This window comes from Phasianus colchicus, chromosome 10 (genome assembly GCF_987193195.1).
Source record: "Phasianus colchicus chromosome 10, bPhaCol1.hap1.1, whole genome shotgun sequence".
NCBI classification, from domain to species: Eukaryota; Metazoa; Chordata; class Aves; order Galliformes; family Phasianidae; genus Phasianus; species Phasianus colchicus.
This window is the reverse complement of record NC_143445.1, coordinates 4,204,457-4,222,454: the sequence shown is the minus strand read 5'-3', so window position 1 is coordinate 4,222,454 and position 17,998 is coordinate 4,204,457. Positions and strand designations below refer to the sequence as shown.

Here is a 17,998-nt window from a genome sequence, read left to right as displayed (position 1 = left end):
TTGAAAAAAAAAAAAAATAGACAAGAACATAAAAAACATCTTTTTTTGTTGATTACGTTCTAACAGTGAGAAGCCAGTGAACAAGTCTGGTTGGATTGAATGGTCTCAGAGGTCTTTTCCAAGCTTGGTGATTCTATGAGTCTAAAACACGGTTGTTGGGGAATAACAGGAGACTCCTCTGGTGTAACAGCTGGTGGATATGCACCTAGCTGCTAATTAGGTAATGTCAGTAACTTTCTGGGGGTAGTGAGGGTGGTAAAATAGCTCGCATAAAATCTCAATTTAAAAATGCAAATATATTTCCTTCCATGTTCAGTAACAACGTCTTCTAGAAATGTTCTGAGATGCAGATCACATCAATAACGTCCTGAGGCTTTTAAGGGCTTTGATAAATAAACTATTCCTTGAATCCAGAAACGATCAGCACTGTTCAGAAACATTTACTTTCAGGTTTGGTTTTTTTTTTTTCTGAAGGAGGTTTCACAAAATCCAAAAGCACCCTCAATTCTGAAGGCTGTTCACTTCCAAAAGAAGTAATTGCTGTTTTCCTTCCCATTAACAGTCCATGCTTGGAGCAGATGTTACAGCTATGCTAATGCAAAGGAGGGAAAATGAAACACACTGACTACAATATATGGTCTGCATGTTTAAAATAGAAGTTCTTAACTAAGCTTTGTAATTAGTACAGATGAACATTTAAATTCAGATTTTTCATACAGAAAGTTTTTGAAATATTAATAACATCCTTTTCTGTAACTTTGAAACATGCTTGGCTTTCATCTTGGGTTTTCCACAGAACTAAACATCCTCGCAATAATATTTTTTATTGCCTTTCTTAATTTCTTTTTTTAATTTTTAAAGAGCAAACTGACACCTTGTAACACTGAAAATTACAAGTTTAAATGACATCCTTTTACTGTCATAAGAAACATAATTCTGGAGCAGTTTGCTGTTTCCAGGCTCTGGAATGGACAAGTTCAGCAAAGATGTTTGCAATATTTTGCTACCTTATATAGAGATTAAAAAGATAAAGAGGTAGAAAAATAGCATGTTCACATGGGGAGAAAAGGGAAAGTTACAATTTGGATTTTGGAGATTTAGTAAAAAAAAAAAAACAATTACTAGGGTACTTGTCTCCAGCTAACAGGGCTAGTACCAGGCTCATTAGGAACAGCTGCAGCAGAAGCAGCATGTCCTGGGGAACATGGAGGATACTGGAACAAGGCTCTGCCAGAACCATCACAACTCACATCTGTAGAGCCCAAGAGCTTCAGGAGATGCCAAAAGCAAGGGAGATTCTAAAACAGCAAAACAGGGGGAATGCTGTTGTTAACTCACTCTTCAGCCAGCATTCCTTCAGTGAAGGTATCCAGGCAGTTGTTACTAAATGAGGTAGGACATTAAATCCATCCAGAAGAATACTTCAATGAATTCCATGAACAATTATGCCTAGAAACCACAAAAAAGGGCAGCTGGAAGCAAGACCTATTGTGAACAACTGACAGGGATTCATCCAGGATAACCACAATACTCTAACAATACTCTAGACAAGAAGCAGAAAACTTTCAAAGAAAGTAGCTACAAATGGAGACTATAGCAGCTTAGCAAGGAAGATTTTCCTTTCTTTTGAAGCTTACTGAGATGGGTGTGTTGCACCACAGCACTAAAAGATGCTTGTGCGTGATGGGGACCTCACCAGTGTGCTCCAACACAGACCTCACACAGCTGGCTACAAAGGTCACACATTTACTCCGACATTCCGTCCCACTTACAAGTTGTCACTCTGGAGTTCTTAAACCTGGGAGAGAGACGTGAAACTCAGCTGTTAGTACCTGATAGAATACTTCCAGCACTTCATTGAATCCCATTAGCGGGCAACTGCTCAAATTACAGCACTTTCTATCTTGAGATCTTATAATTCAAGTGACTATTTATCATCTCTAGGCCATTTCTGGTGAAGTATTATTTTAGTAACACAAACAACTAACATGGATTACAGAGGAAAATATTCTTCTACAGGGCTATGTATGCAAGCAGTGGGGAAGTAAGCTACAAAAAAGTTTTTCCTTTAGAAAGAAACAGCTTCAGCTTAAAGCTCTGTAAATTCTAGTTTTGTTTAAATACCTTCACTTCATGATTTTTTTTCCCACATAGATTACTAAATATCCAACCAAATTGATTTTCATTGCCCACTAAATCCAATGTTGAAAAACTGTAATACCTACTGAGTTGTATGGAGTCTATAGTAAATTATCCTGATACGAAATACATTTTTACTTCAGGATTGAGTTTAAGTTCTTCTTACCCTAATGATCAGTTTCATGTAATAATAACTCTTGCTACTTCATGTAAAAGCAGTGCAGTGTGATTCACTTTTTCATAGCAGGAAGCGAGGTTTGTTGTCTCTCCATCTGTATTTTTGAATTCTTTGCTGTACATCAAATGGCTAAACCATATTCCCACTCCATTTGATCTCACCCAGCCGTCATTCAGAAAGAATGTCAAGAATAGGTTTTGAACACTTTGACAGAAATGGTGCTCACAGCTCCTTAGGAACAGTTCCCATGAGATATAACAAAGCTAATTTTGCATGATTAAAAAAAAAAAAAACCACAAAAAACCTGTAACATAAAATTCAAATCAAAAATCACAACTCAAAGGATGCCATTAGAAGTACAACTCATATTTACAATGCCCTTTTTGTTAATACAAAAGACACCTCTAAGAGAGAAGGCTTACAAGCTTTTAAACAAAACCAGCTCTAATACAATCCTGCTGACCATGAATGCTTGCCTTAACTCACATATACTCCACAGTATAGTAGTAGAACACCTCATTCCAATCACACACGACCCTCATAGTGAGGGTTGCTCTTCATAGAGAGATGTATAATAACACAGGCAGGCCCTGCCTCCTGACTTGTCCTGAAGACAAACGCAGGCACAACAGCACCAGCCCTTTCAGTGCCTCTCCTCCACCCCTTTGACACTCTAGGGCAAGGGAGGCTTTACAAATACCAGCACCGCAGGATGAAGCTCCTTCACCCAAACCCACAAAGCACTAGGTTTGGGCACAGATTCCCAACAAGTGAGGTACATAATACAGAAAATGCCATACACAGTGCAGCCAACTAGAGAACGAGCCATCAGCAAACAACTGCGCTCTACCCTGGCAAGGATGTCAATGAAGTAATTAATGGGCATGACAGAGCCAGTAACACTATGTCCAAACACTGTGCCTCTGAGTTCTTGAAAGAAAGCTGGTACCATACCAGAGAACTGAATCATTCCAACAGATGTGTCCAGCTGGTAGCTGGTACACCTCTCATCAACTCCACCAGCAGAGGTCCTGCAGCTGATCTGAATGCCATACAACTTCTGCAGTCAGCAGTCAATTAGATGGGAAACAGAACTGCAAGGGTCAAATCCTTTAGTCACCATCCTCGCTCCAAGACTGGATCAATGATCCACTCTACAGACACCAGAACCTTTCTAACAACAACAAAAACCTTGTTCATGTTGCTACTTTAATTAGAAACCTGGGGAAAAAAAAAAAAGAAAAGAAAAAAAACAACAAATTACTGCTGAACTGATCATATTTATCTGGTAACCTGGCCTTAGGCTGCCGTGAAAACTGTTTGCTGCCCAAAGTGAACTGAGGAAAAAGTAATGTCAAACCAATACATGGCAACTCCTCATCCATTACTGCACTGTCACTTCTTCACCAAAATTTAATAATGGATCCATGGATCACTGCATACTTTGAAAGGTGATTTAGATAACTTCTGCCTAAAACCATTTGGAGATAGTATTGGGCCCAATTCTGCCATGTCTAATCCTAAGCAGCCAGTAATTAAAGAAATTTGCATGACTACACGAACCAAGCACAAGACATATTTGCATTAATATATGTTTCATGCATAATTTCAGCACAAAGTTATGAGTTAAGGAATTAAAGGCTTTCATAGAAACCATATTCCTCGCTCCCAAAGGAGTGCTACCTTACAGTAACTAATGATGGATTTAGAACCACTCAGTCCAGTGTTAGTATGCCCTGTCTGTATAGGAAATGATCCTGCCAAGCAGATATTTGCATTCCTAGCTAAGTGTGGCTCTCCTTTAAGAGAAGCATTATAAAAGACAACAATTAAAAGAACTCCTAGAACAAGTACTTAAATTCAAAGACAACCCCAAGCAAAAACTTCAATAGCCTTTGTTTTTTCTTAGCATCCTTTTCAGAGCAAACAACCAGGAAATGATCACAGGTCATACTGACTTGGAAAGGTACAAAGAGAACGCCATTTAATTGGTACATCTGTCTCCCTTTTTAAAAGATGACACCAATAAGCAGTAAGCTCATGAACACAGGTGGCCACTGACCCACAATGAAAGCAATTCTACCATTCTTCCCCAGCATTTTTTTCCAGGTATGGAGTTCTTTGAAGGACTTCACAATTCTTTCCAATGAACTAGCAGTCTGATGCGTTCAAGTAGGTATTATTCACACAAGCTATTGGTATGTGGCCCACTTTCAAACCAAAGATACTTCCTTGGCTTTTTCAAACCTCAAACTGATCTGTACTAATACATAAACACAGCGTTTTCTCTTGCACTCAGTGACAGAAACGTGAAGATGCTCTTTGGATCGAAATGATTTCTTCTGATCACATGAAAACTTGCTGAAGGAACAATTATTTTTTCTTCTCTGCTTCCCTGTGTAAACAAGAAGTTGAACCACAGGAAAAAGTAGCAGCAGCAGAATTCTGTCAATTCCCATGTCATCATGGAAAAGAATCAACTCCCCTTGGGACACTGCAACCTAACCGAGAAAAGACACCTATGCTTATTGGGGTAAAGTCTGACCTTACAAATGGGAATTACAATTTTCCTGTTCAGTTTCTTTTAGTTTCAGTGGTCATTTCATGAATTAAAAGGCACATTAAAAAAAGACAAATTCCCACCACCTTGTTAGAGAAAACAGGAGTTCTCCAACACAAATGGTCTGTAATCAATTTAGGTCTGTCTGCAACACCTTGAGGAAGCTCTACAGCCTTCAGAAAGGCACTCACAGGTGGACAATGCCACAAGATTTTGCCAGTAAGAATTGTCTTTTCCCCACAAAATCCCATTCAATTTATGATCTTCTCCACATACCCAGTCAGAAAAGTTTTGACGTTGGAATTCCTGTCATTTGAGGTAAGTTGTACTGAAGTGAAAGCAGACATGATCATTTATCTTTTAAGACTTCCCAAACACAGTCCTTTCTTTGCATGAGGTTAACCATGTAATTTACTTGAAAAGCCAGAAGATATTAACAGAAAAAAGTTCCGTATTTTCATTATTGGGCACAGAACAAGTAAAAAGAGGAAGCTCAATAAGAGAAAGAACACAAAGTCCTAGGAAATTTAAGAAAAGGCAGATTCTAGATTTACAAGTTGGAGAGCCTCTATTTTTTTTTTTTTAATTGGAAGCAAAAGAATAAATAATAGTTAGAAGAATCCCTTGGGTCTGTTGCAGGGAAAAAAAAAATATTTTTTTTAAAGTTTGCAAAAGTTTCATCAAATGCCCACTTCGATCTCCACACACCATGGGAAGTCTTCTCTTCACCCACTTGTTTTCAGTCAGAGCTGAAGATTATCCAGCAGGTTTTGGAGAGAGCAGATTTCCCCACAGCTAACTCCTAGGGGATGGAAGGGCTAGCCTTGGCACAAAACTTAACCTGTAAATGAAGCCATTCCCTGGGAAATAAATAAAACACCAAGTGAGAAGAAGCTGCCTGAAGCAGGACAGTTGGGGGCCAAGTTGCCATTTAAGCAGAAGGATCACAGGTAGCCCCATAATGCTAGCACAAGTAATGCAATGCTCAGAGCTTTCCTCCTCTGCTGCTGCAAGTTGTAGCTGAAAGCGAGGTGGAGGAGAAGAGGTGTGAAATGAAAGCCTTAGTGAGCATCCAGTAGCTGCAGTTATCTGTTATATGTGTACTACTAAAATCAGGGTCCAGAAAAGGTTAACAACAGCTGAAGCAGTAATCCAGCAGTAAAGCATGAACAAAGCTTTTAAATCCTTTGGAGCAGGTGGAGAACAGAATCAAATTATCTCAGATGTTTATTTATCATTTTAAATTATACTTGCAACAACCTTATACGTTTTAACCCGTGAACTCACCAGACAATTGGCTGAAGAACAGGACTGAGATACAACCACTTTCATCCATCATTAATATTATCAACGTTGAAAAGAACACATTTCATTCCTAAACTGATAATGTTTGATTAAACATTAAGAAAAAAAAGCTCCAAAACTACTTTAAGGAACCCTGTCAAATTCTAAATTAAAAGCATTACTCAACAGCCTGCGCTGTAATACATGAGATTAACACACATTTCAAGTCTCTCAGTTACATTAAAGAAACTATGCAGTCAGCTACAATCAAATTAAAACAAAAAGGTGCCTGTGATCTAAGGATCACCATTCCAGACCTGTTGTGAGTCAGTGAAAAGGAGAGTAGCAAAGGACATACCTTGGAACTGCTCCCAAAACAATCAAGTTGGCTTTTTGTTTGTTGTTTCCAATTACAGCATTTTTCATATCTCTGTAAATCCAGAAAGAAAAACAAACCCTGGTAAATTATGCTGAGGTACTGAGGGCTTAAATCTATAGAATTTACTATTTCCATGAAGGCTTATCAAATACTCTTTCACATCTCCATGCTTCACCTGCAGGACTGTGCTTAAGGGCACAGTTTCCACAGCCCACAGATAAACACCCCAGAACTCCAGGATTCCATTACATCCCAGCTTATGCAAGCAAGCAAAAATCCCACACCATCTCACATGCATAGCAAACATGAAGAAGTTCTCGTTACTGAGCAAAATTAGACAGACTGGTTTTTGTGCCCATACATTCATTAGACTTCATAAAAACAAAAACCACGCATCTGTATCTCAAAATCCAGGGAACAAAGTTGGAACAAAACCACTTTCCTATCTGCACATTAGAGTAGGGTTAACTGCATTACAGGTATTCATTCACCATGGTAAGGAACAAGGAGAGCATTTTGGAAAGCAAACACTGCTTCTGCACACTACCAAGTCCTACAGAACCTTAATGTTCAGAAATTTTCAGTACTAAAAATTGTACACTAAAAAAATCACCTTTTTTTAAAGTGTCTTTCCCCCTGTACATGAATACATTGAACATATATGAACATCCAGAGAATCTGAAAGAAAGCATTATGACTGGTTTTGGGAAATCAAGATGACAGATTTCTAGGAAAGCTTTCAGCTGTATGGATTTTATAAAACCAGGGGGAGAAGGCAGTTCAAATTAAGATAATTCTTTACCACCAAATCACAAAGTTGCTAAAATAATAAACACATAAGCACATAATTCATGAACTTCAGCGGTTGCTTCGCTCTGTGCCTGTGAAGGTAACAGAGCAGATCCTCCTGGAAACTCCATTAAGACACACACAAGACAAGGAGTTAGTCCAGCACTGCAAGCAAAGCTTCAGCAAAGGCAGATCAAGTCTGATCAACCTGGTGGCCCTCAACGATGGACTGATGGCTTCATTAGACAAAGTAAGAGCAACTAATGTAATCTACCCGGATTTCTGCAAGGCCTTTGAGAGAATCCCACATCATATTCTTCTCTCTAAATTGAAAAGATATGGATTTGAAGGCTGGACTGACTATTTGGTGAATGAAGTACTGGGTGGATGGTTGCAGTCAGAAGATAGGTCAGCAGCTCTATGTCCATGTGCAGACAGGTGATGAGTGGTGTCCCCTAGGGGTCCATCTTGGGACCAGTGATCTTCAACATCTTTCTCAAAGACAGAGACAGTGGGGTTGAGCATATCCTCAGCAAGTTTGCAGATGACACCAAGCTGAGTGGTACAGTTGATAAAACAGAAGGAAGGGATAGCATCCGAAGGGACCTGGGCAGGCCCAGGCAAACCTAGTAAGGTTCAACAAGGAGAGGTGGAAAGTATTGCACTTGGGCTGGGGCAATCCCAGATACGCCTCCACATATGTCAACATATTAGGAAAAGAACTGATTGAGAGCAACCCTGCTGAGAGGACTTGGGAGTCTCAGTGGACAAAAAGCTGTACATGAGCCAGCAGTGTGCTCTTGCAGCTTGGAAGGCCAACAGTAACCTGAGCTGCATCAACAGAGGGGCTGACAGCAGGGAGAGGGAGGGGATCATCCCTGTATGCTCTGCTCTCATGAGGCTCCATCTGCAGTATTGCATCCAGGCCTGGGGCCCCCAGCACAGGAAAGACGTGGAGCTGTTGGAGTGGGTCAGAGGAAGGCTAGGAAGATGTTCAGAGGGCTGAAGGACCTCTCCTAAGAAGAAAGGTTGAGGAATTTGGGTTTGTTTAGCTTGGAGAAGCAAAGATTCCAGGGAGAGCTCATTGCAGCCTTTCAGTATTTGAAAGGGAGCTTACAAACAGTACTTTTTGCATGTTCCAATTGTAACAGGACAAGGGGGAATGGTTTTAAACAAAAAGGGGGGAGGATTCAGATTAGATGTTAAGTATAAAGAGTGGTGAGGTACTGGCACAGGATGCCCAGAGCTGTGGATGCCTCATCCCTAAGGGTGTTCAAGGTCTGATGTGGCAACCCTGCTACAGCAGAGAGGTTAAAACTAGATGATCTTTAAGGTCCTTTCCAATCCAATTCAACCCACCCTGTGATTCTGTGACTGTTGCACTATCTGACTCTGACTTGCTGTCTGCAAATTTTAAGAGATTTAGGGTTGCACAGTTGTTCCTGAAGACCCACCTTGTTTTGCATGAACACACTACTAACACTTCTTACAGACTAAATTGGAAACTTCTACTGCAAGAAGGAGCTGACCCAAGTGTTCTACTCAATTCATTTGTTCCAAAGAACTTCATCAAGACAGGCAGCATTTGGACTGGTGTAAACAGAGCCTTTATAAACCTCAATTAGTGAAAGCTAATTGACAGTTCTTCCTGAAGTATTTCTCCATGCGACTTGAGATTCTCCTGTTGCATCCAGTTACATCACCTCAGAAGAGAACTTTAGGAATTATAAACAAATGAAAGCATGGTAAATTCTTAAGTTTGGCTAGAGATACTGGAGCCCCAGAAAGAAAGCAGTACTGAAAGCAGACTGAACTCCAAACAGCAGTCCAGCCTAACTCCTAGAACAAGTAGAGACAGAAAGATACTCAATTTGTCAAGTGAAACACTATTACCACAAGTCTGCTTCCAGCCCCCAGTTTTACAAAGCTAAGCATCAGCAGAGAACATTGGACTACTATGTTACATCTCACATAAACTTGGTGAATTTGTATCTCATGACAGGATATCGAGAAAAAACAGCAAAATCAGATGACTGGCAAAGCAGGAAATCCCCCCAGAATTAAGGAAGGGACTCAACTACAATGGCTGCACTAAACTCAAACTGCGCTCCAGTGGTTCCTATGCTAAAGGTTTGATGCAAAGTGTCTTAGCTATTCCTCAAGATTTTTAAAGATGAAGAGTACTTACAAAACAACTGCAGAAGCTACACGGTGGATGTTTGAAAGGAATTTCAATGGTAGAACAGATGAGCTAAGTCCAAGTACTAAGCTGCTTGGGCCACACCAGGGCTACCTACCTTGTAATCACTACTCAGCTCAAAGCCATCAGAAAGGCTAGCTGCATCATGCCACATGTCCACGAGACGCAAAACAGAAAGCTCTTGCAAAGCACTTCAAAGAATCATGAAGATGCACTGAACTGCCAAGCAATCCATATCTGGTGACATTTTAATGCCCTGCTCAGAAGACTGCACACATCATTTCAGACGTCACAAGACCCTTTTGTGCCTCCTTGTAATAACTCCACAATAGAACAGCTTGATAACTCCATATTCATTTAATGCATAACAAGAATTACCTATCAGAATTTGATTTGGGGTCGCTCTAAGAAGTGGCATGAAGACAGTCAAGCTCTATAATTTAGAGGTTTAGTGAGGTCACAGTCCCAGCACAGGACTTCCCAGTCCCAGCACAGGATTGAGATGAGTTTCTCCATCACAGCTCATAAAGTTCCTCAGAAAAGTCACGATGGGTAGACAAGAAACCGAGATATTTGTCTGAGATATAAAACAAATCCAACAAGGAGTTTCAACATATAATTAAATATCTTCAAACTCATAACCAGACCTAAAACTGTCACACGTAGGGCACCGTGTTTGCATGTCTAGGTACTCCCAAGTTATGCATCTCTTCAAATTTGCTACTAATAGAAATGAGTCTAGTTATATGGGGGAAAAAAAAAACAAAAAACCAGGAAGGTATGGAAACAAAAAATATTCCTAGAATGCTGTAATCTAAAGTTGAACAGATGAGTTTTATTTGGTTCATGATGCAAAATAATTATACGATTTCATTTTATGTTTTATAGAGATTTTCCCAATCAGGAACTACTCCCCACAGAAAGTAAAGTCCTATGTATTATCTTGGTCTTTGAGGTCCTTGGAGAGCCATGCAACCTGAAGCACCTGAGGATAATTCCCTTACATGAAAACATCATCTCCAGCAAGTCTGAACTCAAATGATTTCAGATCCAAGAAGATATGAGACTCATCCAAGAAGAAATAGTAATGAAGTTCTTAACCTTCAAAGTGAGGTAACTAAGAAACATCAGAGATTTGCAGTCCAAAACTGGATATCCAGTTTACTTTCAAGTACCCTGCACACTGCTCCCACTTTTTACTATGAACAGGTCCTTGAAGCGAAGAGGAAGGAAAGAGCAGCAAGAACAATTCCAAAGAGAAGAGAATTTCAAAGGAACAAGTAGCCTGTGATGCTCCAGGCATCACCTGTGTGAACACCACGATCCAGAAGAGAAAGACACACAGACTTCCCAAAAGACTTCCAAGCTCTCAGGTAATTTACCAACATGCTGTCAGGCAGCAGTAGAGCATGAGCAGCTTCAAAAGAAAAGAATATATGTGTGTAAGATCAGTGTTTAAGTCTCCATTCCTCAGGAGGGCAGCTCTCCAACCCAATCCATTCTGTGATTCGACACAGAAAAAAAGAAAAGCAAAAACCATGAAGTTTCCATACGAAAGAAGTTGTAAGGTGTTTCTGAGGTGGGGTTTCGTGTGCTCTTTTAAATCTTCTTTAATATTCTGTGTATCAAAATCTTATATCTTACATTCAAACTCACTTAATGAAATAATTTGATTACAATTAATTTTAATGCGTGGACTTAAAGTCATACATTCATATATGCCTACGTTTTCTGCATTGAAAGAAAAATATGTATGTGAAAAATAGTCAAGAAGGATATGTAGACTGCCAAAAATGTGAAGATGTCCTAACTAACCTCTTGTAAATACTTCTTCCATAAGTGCTAGATCGGCTGTCTCCATCTCCTTCTGCTTTTTAAATCAATAAGAATGCAGCTGCATCAATTCAATCCTGTGATAATTCACTTCAAAGTTATAAAACTACGTAGAAATTGAAAAAACAGAAATACTTATTTTCTGCTTCTGAACCGTTGAAAAGGGGAACAAAAGTCACCAGGTGAGGTTTATCAACTCTAGCAATCTTCTGGAACACAGCAACGCAGAAATAATCTGTTCAATTAATCTGCCACAAATAGCACTTTCAAGGTGCAGCCTATGCTAGCTTTGTGGGTGCATGAGCACAGAACAATCATCTACAATATTTCAGAAGTATATAAAAAAAATCATTTCCATCCAAACGCAGTTGGACAAAAGTTACAGAGTGAACTATTAAGCCAATGTTATATGAATGCACTTTTGTTCTGCTTCTTAAAACCAGATATAACCCATTTTAGGCAAGCAAGAAGCAGTAACAAAGACAATAAAACATGTGAGTACTGAGAAAATGAGCATTCTAGTTCAATACTTCATGAAGTTTACTCTCTTTTGGGACTCTGAACTGGCGTGAGTTCACTTCCCAGCTAAGAAAGAACAGAGCTCGAAAGCATCCCTGTCAAGCCCTGATAGCAGCATCTCTTCTGCAAAAGAAATCATGTGAAAGCAACACAGGCACAACAATCCCCAGTGAGACTTCTTTATCCACATTTGTAAATACAGTTAATTGAGCACAAACAGAAGCAGGTTTTACAATGTTATAGGAAGTCCTGGAAATCACTTCTAGCAGTGCAACACTACATAGCTTGGAACAAGCTAAAGGGACTTGAGGAACGACAGAGGAGAGGACAAAATGAACCATCTCTGTATTTTCTCATCTCGTGTGTCCTGAAAACAGAGTAGGTAACCGTATTTAAAATGTTCCCACCCAGAGAAGAACATTCAACATGAGGTGAACAATCACAGAAGGAAAAATAATCCAAGAAACGTTAAGCCAGCACATTTAGCTCTAATACAGAACAATTACAGAAGATTTACAGGGTTAAGTATACAGGAGAAGCATCCAACACAACGTGTCATGAGATCAGAACATTCATCTACCAAAAGCAGAGCATTTGGATGAAGCAGGACATCTGTCTGGTAGGGTTTTCAAAAACCCCAAATGTAAATATGTAAAAGGCTGGAAGATTTGTAGCAGATAAGAGGAGATACTGCAAGCTCAGGACAGTTTCTAAGTTTTGGTATCACGGAAGCAAAACCCAACATGGGTGGACCTGAGTCAGAAACCCACTGTAAGGCTAAGGCTTTGACAACTGTACTTTCTCCAGCTTTCACCTCCTCTTCCTTTTCCCTTCTTCCTCCTCTCCCATTTCAATGGTCAGATGCAAAATAATCAACAGCAATTAATTACAAATTTTACATGTTAAAATGCCCATCATTATTTTGTCAATTAATGTCTGCAGGGGATAGTACTACAGCTTGAGTATCTGTTAAACGCCCATTACAGCACTAAAAGCTCCTGCCAAGTGCTGCATACCACCAAAATCAGCTTATTTTTGAAGGTAAGGATCAAGTTGAGAAATTTCAATTTTTTAATCTCAATTGAAAAAAAAAGAAGATAATTTTACAGTAAATAACAATATAGCATATAAATACACTTATTGTTAGTCAACTTCCTGTTTTAACACTTAGAAACTGTTACACAATTAACACAGCACAAACTAAACAAAGCCAAGGAAACCCCAAATCCATGGTTGTTCCCAATCTTAATTCTGTACTGTCAGACACTGCACAAAATGGAAATGCTGTAGAAAATAGCACATGGCTACAGTCACAGCAATACAGAACATAGATAATGCTAAAAGCCATCACTTCATCAGCCCTCTCCACATCACATCACAGAAACCCTTGAACTCCTATCTAAAATATCCCATTTGAAGAGGCAACTTACCCAGTCATGTTTTCTTGCCAATGAAAGTACCACACAGAAAGGGGAGCTGTTCCAATGACCCACACCTATCATTAGAAATATCCATACCTTGCTCCTCCTCGGAATCTATCTCAGTTTCCAGCACTTGTTGCCTTTGTGTGTGTGACTGAAGTCTTCCCAACCAATTCTTGCTGCCAACAGAAGCGTCTAAACCCAGTCAACTCACCTGCCTACAAAAGGTTAGAATCATTTGAGCACCTTTGTCTAGTTCCAACTTACCTTCCTTTCAGATCTCCAGCTTCACTGACAAACCAGGAGATGCTGCTTTCAGATCTCCAGCTTCACTGACAAGCCAGGAGATGCTGCTTTCAGATCTCCAGCTTCACTGACAAACCAGGAGATGCTGCTTTTCCCACCTCCCAAGTATGTTTTCTTGTCTCATCCTTTGCACTGGCTCTGGCAATTGTGCTCTGAGTTGGATGAGAACACTAATCAACTGAAAAATTGCCTACTCAACCTTGAGAATGACACATCTCAAATTTCATGTGCTTGAGGTCAGCAGCGGATGAGAGCTTAGCCAGCTTTTTTAGATTAACTTTTTAAATAGAAAAACCACCACAGAATCCGCACAGATCAGTGCTCCCTATCATCAGCATTTCAGCTTTGGAACACAGCTCCTCTACTTAAACTAAGTTGCAACAGAAAAGAATTATCTGAAGAGGCGTGGGGAAAACCAGTTGCACCTGAACAAGGACTCCTTGAAACAGATCTTCTATCCTGTGATGGAGAAGGGCTCTTCTGGAGCTCCAGCAAACACACAACCCAAACCATCAAACACATACAGTCACTTCGTTCCTTCTCCCATTTCAAAAGCACTATTCATTATCAAAATAATGTTGTCTGCCACAAATCATTCACACGGAGAAAACCCAAAATTCCTTCAGTGCAGGAAAATATCTCAGAATGGTCTTCAAGTCCCTGCTTACCTGCTCCCAGATAGGTGCACATTGACACTGTACCACACTGTGCCCATTAGCTTAAGCCAGCCATCACCAAAAAATCAACAAAGTTTGTTCACTTGACATGGCTACTATTCATCACTCAAATCTTTCCTGCATTGAAGCATGGCCTCAATTTTTAGCTCCAAACATCCATCAGCTGACTGAGTGTACTGGCCTCCATATGCATTAGGCATGCTTCCATTTCCTTTTCCAAAGGAGAGACGGTAAGAACTCACTAAAACAAAACAAATTCACAGTTTACCAATACTCAAACTTTCCCATTCTATGGCTGGGAAAAAATTACACTTTTTCAGACAACACAGGTTGGAAGCATGTTTGTAATTTCACCAGCCAGCCCTCCCACTACCTTTCCTTTCCCAAGGGAGGAAAAAAAAAAAATCCCAATACATTTCAATCATCAGGTGAGCACTAGCAGAACAGCATACATGCTAAAACCATTTTAATCAGCTGGTAGGCAAATTTATGTAAATGGAGTTCTATCCTTCGAATGTTGCTAGAAACGTTGACCTTTAACAAGGAGATAACCTGAAAGAACAGTTCTGTGCTGCAAACTGAAAATGAGCTTGTTTTGAAAGGAAACTATTTTTAAATGCTGACTCTGATCAATATGAACCCCAATCTTAGAACAAAAATCAAATACCAAATATTAAGCATCACAAACTCAGTAGCTCTGCTGATTTTATGGCACATGCTCCTCTCAAGCCCAAATTATATCTGACTTTTACCTCCCCTACACACCCAAAGGGCACAGTGTGACTATTTCTCCCTACTCTGCCTACTATATTTCTCTCTCTTACAACCATCTCTCCTCTGCAGTTGTCTAACAGATTAGTAACAAGTTAAAATCTGAATGACCTAAGCATTCAACTACTGTGTTGAGCCTAAAGTTCACCACTCAGACCTTGAGACCTTTGTGAACAATACTTGAGTGCCTCCTGCTCTCCAGCTACACCAGCTAGTCTGATGAAAGATGCCTCTCTTCTTATCCTGTTTCAGCCTGCAGCATCACTGTGACAGTACTGCACCTCAGAGCTGGCATCTAGAGAGCAGTTTTGGAGAAGAGGAGTTCCATGCCCTGACAGCAGTGTTGAAACAGATTCATTAATTGTCAGTGCTGTGAGTAGCAAGGGCAAGCTTTGAAACATTAAACAACCCTCTTAGTCTGATTACTTCCAGCCAAATGCAACAGGCATACTTAATTTCCTATAGTTTAGTCCACCTCTAGTGTTTACACCAGGAGTTACACAATTTATTAGAAAACTTCAGTGCTCTGCATTTGTACCTTCTGTTGTAATATAAAGCAAGAGCAAACGGGCAAAAAAATTCTAAGATAAAAGTCTTTATTATAGCTTCATTTCTTCCCCACGTATCTATTCTATTTCCACCTGAATCTACAAAAGCCATTTTATTGAAAACCACTCTTCCCACAACACAACTTCATTCCCAAACAATGTTTGAGGTGCTTTCATTTTCATCCTCCACCACTCTGAAAAAGTTGCCTACCTATTACATTCCTCAGCTTGCCTCCTGAAGGGGAACACAGAGCACTGCTCCCAGCTCCCTCTCACCTAAACACACTCAAACTTCCCTGCCAGATTCCACAACCTAAAGAACAGGCATTCCAGACCACAGAGACCCTATCCTGCAACTCAAGAACTGCAGCACCAGGAAGGTCAGGAGTCTCTTCTCTCAGCGTGTGAATGATGCTAAACAAGAACACTTTAAAGATTTCACAACTTGGAAATGAAAGTCCTGAGCTGAAGAATGACGCCTGGAACTTTCACACTGTATTTGAGAGAATATCTATTTGTCACAGAGTAACACACCAAGTAGGTCAAGTGATTGGACTGAAAATGTACAGAGGCAAAGCATAACAGGAACAAGCCTCTAAAAACTCATCTGCTCTCACAGAGTCTTTCAGGCAAAAACTGAGGCAAGGATGTATGCAAAGAATAAAACATGACCGCTGCAGAAAACTCAGGTCCAGAATTGCCCAGTGAGAGGTGGCAGATGTGACTGGGTGTATTTTGGATGTGCTGTTCATCCCTTAGAATGACAGGGCAGTAAGAAGGAGAGGCAGAAGCAGGCTCTTGGCACCAGGCTGATGGACTTCTTGGTGTTCCATTGGAGATGGCATTCCTTCTCTTCCCACCCCACGAAGCTGCCGTTCACATTTCACAAAGCTTTCCCTGCAGGCATGTGTGATTATTTTACAGTCACCTAATCGTGTCTGGAACACTTTTTCAATCCAAGAATACATAAATGAAAAAGATGGCTGTAATAAACACAGTTTGAGGTGTTCCAACTAATTTCAAAGCAACTGCCCACAAGAGATACAAGATAGGTCCCACAGTAGCAGTGTTACTACCTAAAATAGAAGCTCTTTTTTCCTGGCCTGTGACTGCCTTCTGGTACCTTCTGTTTGAAGAAAGCAGAATCATCCTCAGCCAAACACAAGTACAGTGCTCTGCCCCTTGGAGGAGCTTTTAACACACAGCTGATTTTCCATACCAAGGCTTACGCTAGGTCAGCCCAACTACATTTTGGTTGTACCAAAATATCATTTTCACAGTCTTCAAAACATCAAGTATAACAATTAAACACCGTCAGCCTAAGCTGTAGGGACCCCAACACATAACTGTCCGATTCAAAGGGGTCCACAAGTTCTGATCCACAGCCAACCCCTGCACATTCCATATCAAAAACACATTCTCAGACACTCAACATCATATTGTGTGGGAAACATATATATAACAAATTAAATCATAGAATCACAGAATGGTCTGGGTTGAAAAGGACCACAGTGATCATCCAGTTCCAACCCCCTGCTATGTGCAGGTCACCAACCAGCAGCCCAGGCTGCCCAGAGCCACATCCAGCCTGGCCTTGAATGCCTGCAGGGATGGGGCATCCACACCTCCTTGGGCAACCTGTTCCAGTGCCTCATCATCCTCTGTGTGTAAATATACTGCATAGGTCTATACCACTATTCCCCCGACCAGAGCACTGTAGATGGCTACCAGGGAAAAAGGAAGAGACTGTAAACATATGATTTGACAGTGGTTCTTCAGCACCCAGCACTGCTCCTATGGGACAATTCCTTCATTTTCCTGAGAAATAAAAGGTTCGTGCAAGTTTGGAAAACGTCTGTCTGGCAATTCCAGCTGCCTGGGTTAAGCACATCCAGAAAGGACAGACACAGCAGTAGCATGGGAATCCTCAGCACACTACCATGATTATTTACAAGCCTTACAAAATAACACCCCATGATTGCTAAGGGGAACGGCCTGATGAGAAACAGTTGGGACCCTGAGTAAGCCAGATCTCTCAGACAGAATGCTCCTTTCAAAATCAGCCACTGAGATGGCATTGACATCACTTTCTAAAATGATAGATTGCCTCTTTGAAGACATCACACTAACTGTAAGCATGACAAAACATTTCTCAAACAAGTCTCTGGCCAGCAAAGAAATCAGCGGGCAGAAATAGGCATCAGTCTTGCATTTGAACAAAGTGATCCTGAGATTAAGAGTGGGTGAAAACCAAATGGTAATGTAAAATGCTGCCACACAGCAAAGCATTGGATGGAGCTCTTAAAACAACGCAGAAATTTACAGAGCTGTCTACGTTCTGTTCCTCTGCCAACAATGACGGAGTATTGAAGAGAACTTCTGAGAGAACACAGC

The 17,998-nt window shown here is 40.4% G+C and overlaps 1 protein-coding gene across 3 annotated transcripts in view; it reads right to left on the bottom strand.

The window, feature by feature from the left end:
* The window catches only part of ARMC8 (armadillo repeat containing 8), a 58,462-nt gene that overhangs the window by 35,177 nt on the left and 5,287 nt on the right, over positions 1 to 17,998 (bottom strand). For 2 of the 3 annotated variants that reach the window (XM_031596575.2, XM_031596576.2), the window contains exon 3: positions 6,520 to 6,591. The exons of the other annotated variant lie outside the window; for it this stretch is intronic. In XM_031596575.2, the coding sequence (XP_031452435.1) occupies positions 6,520 to 6,591 (72 nt within the window). The remainder of the gene's footprint in view (positions 1 to 6,519; positions 6,592 to 17,998) is intronic. 3 annotated transcript variants of the gene reach the window in all.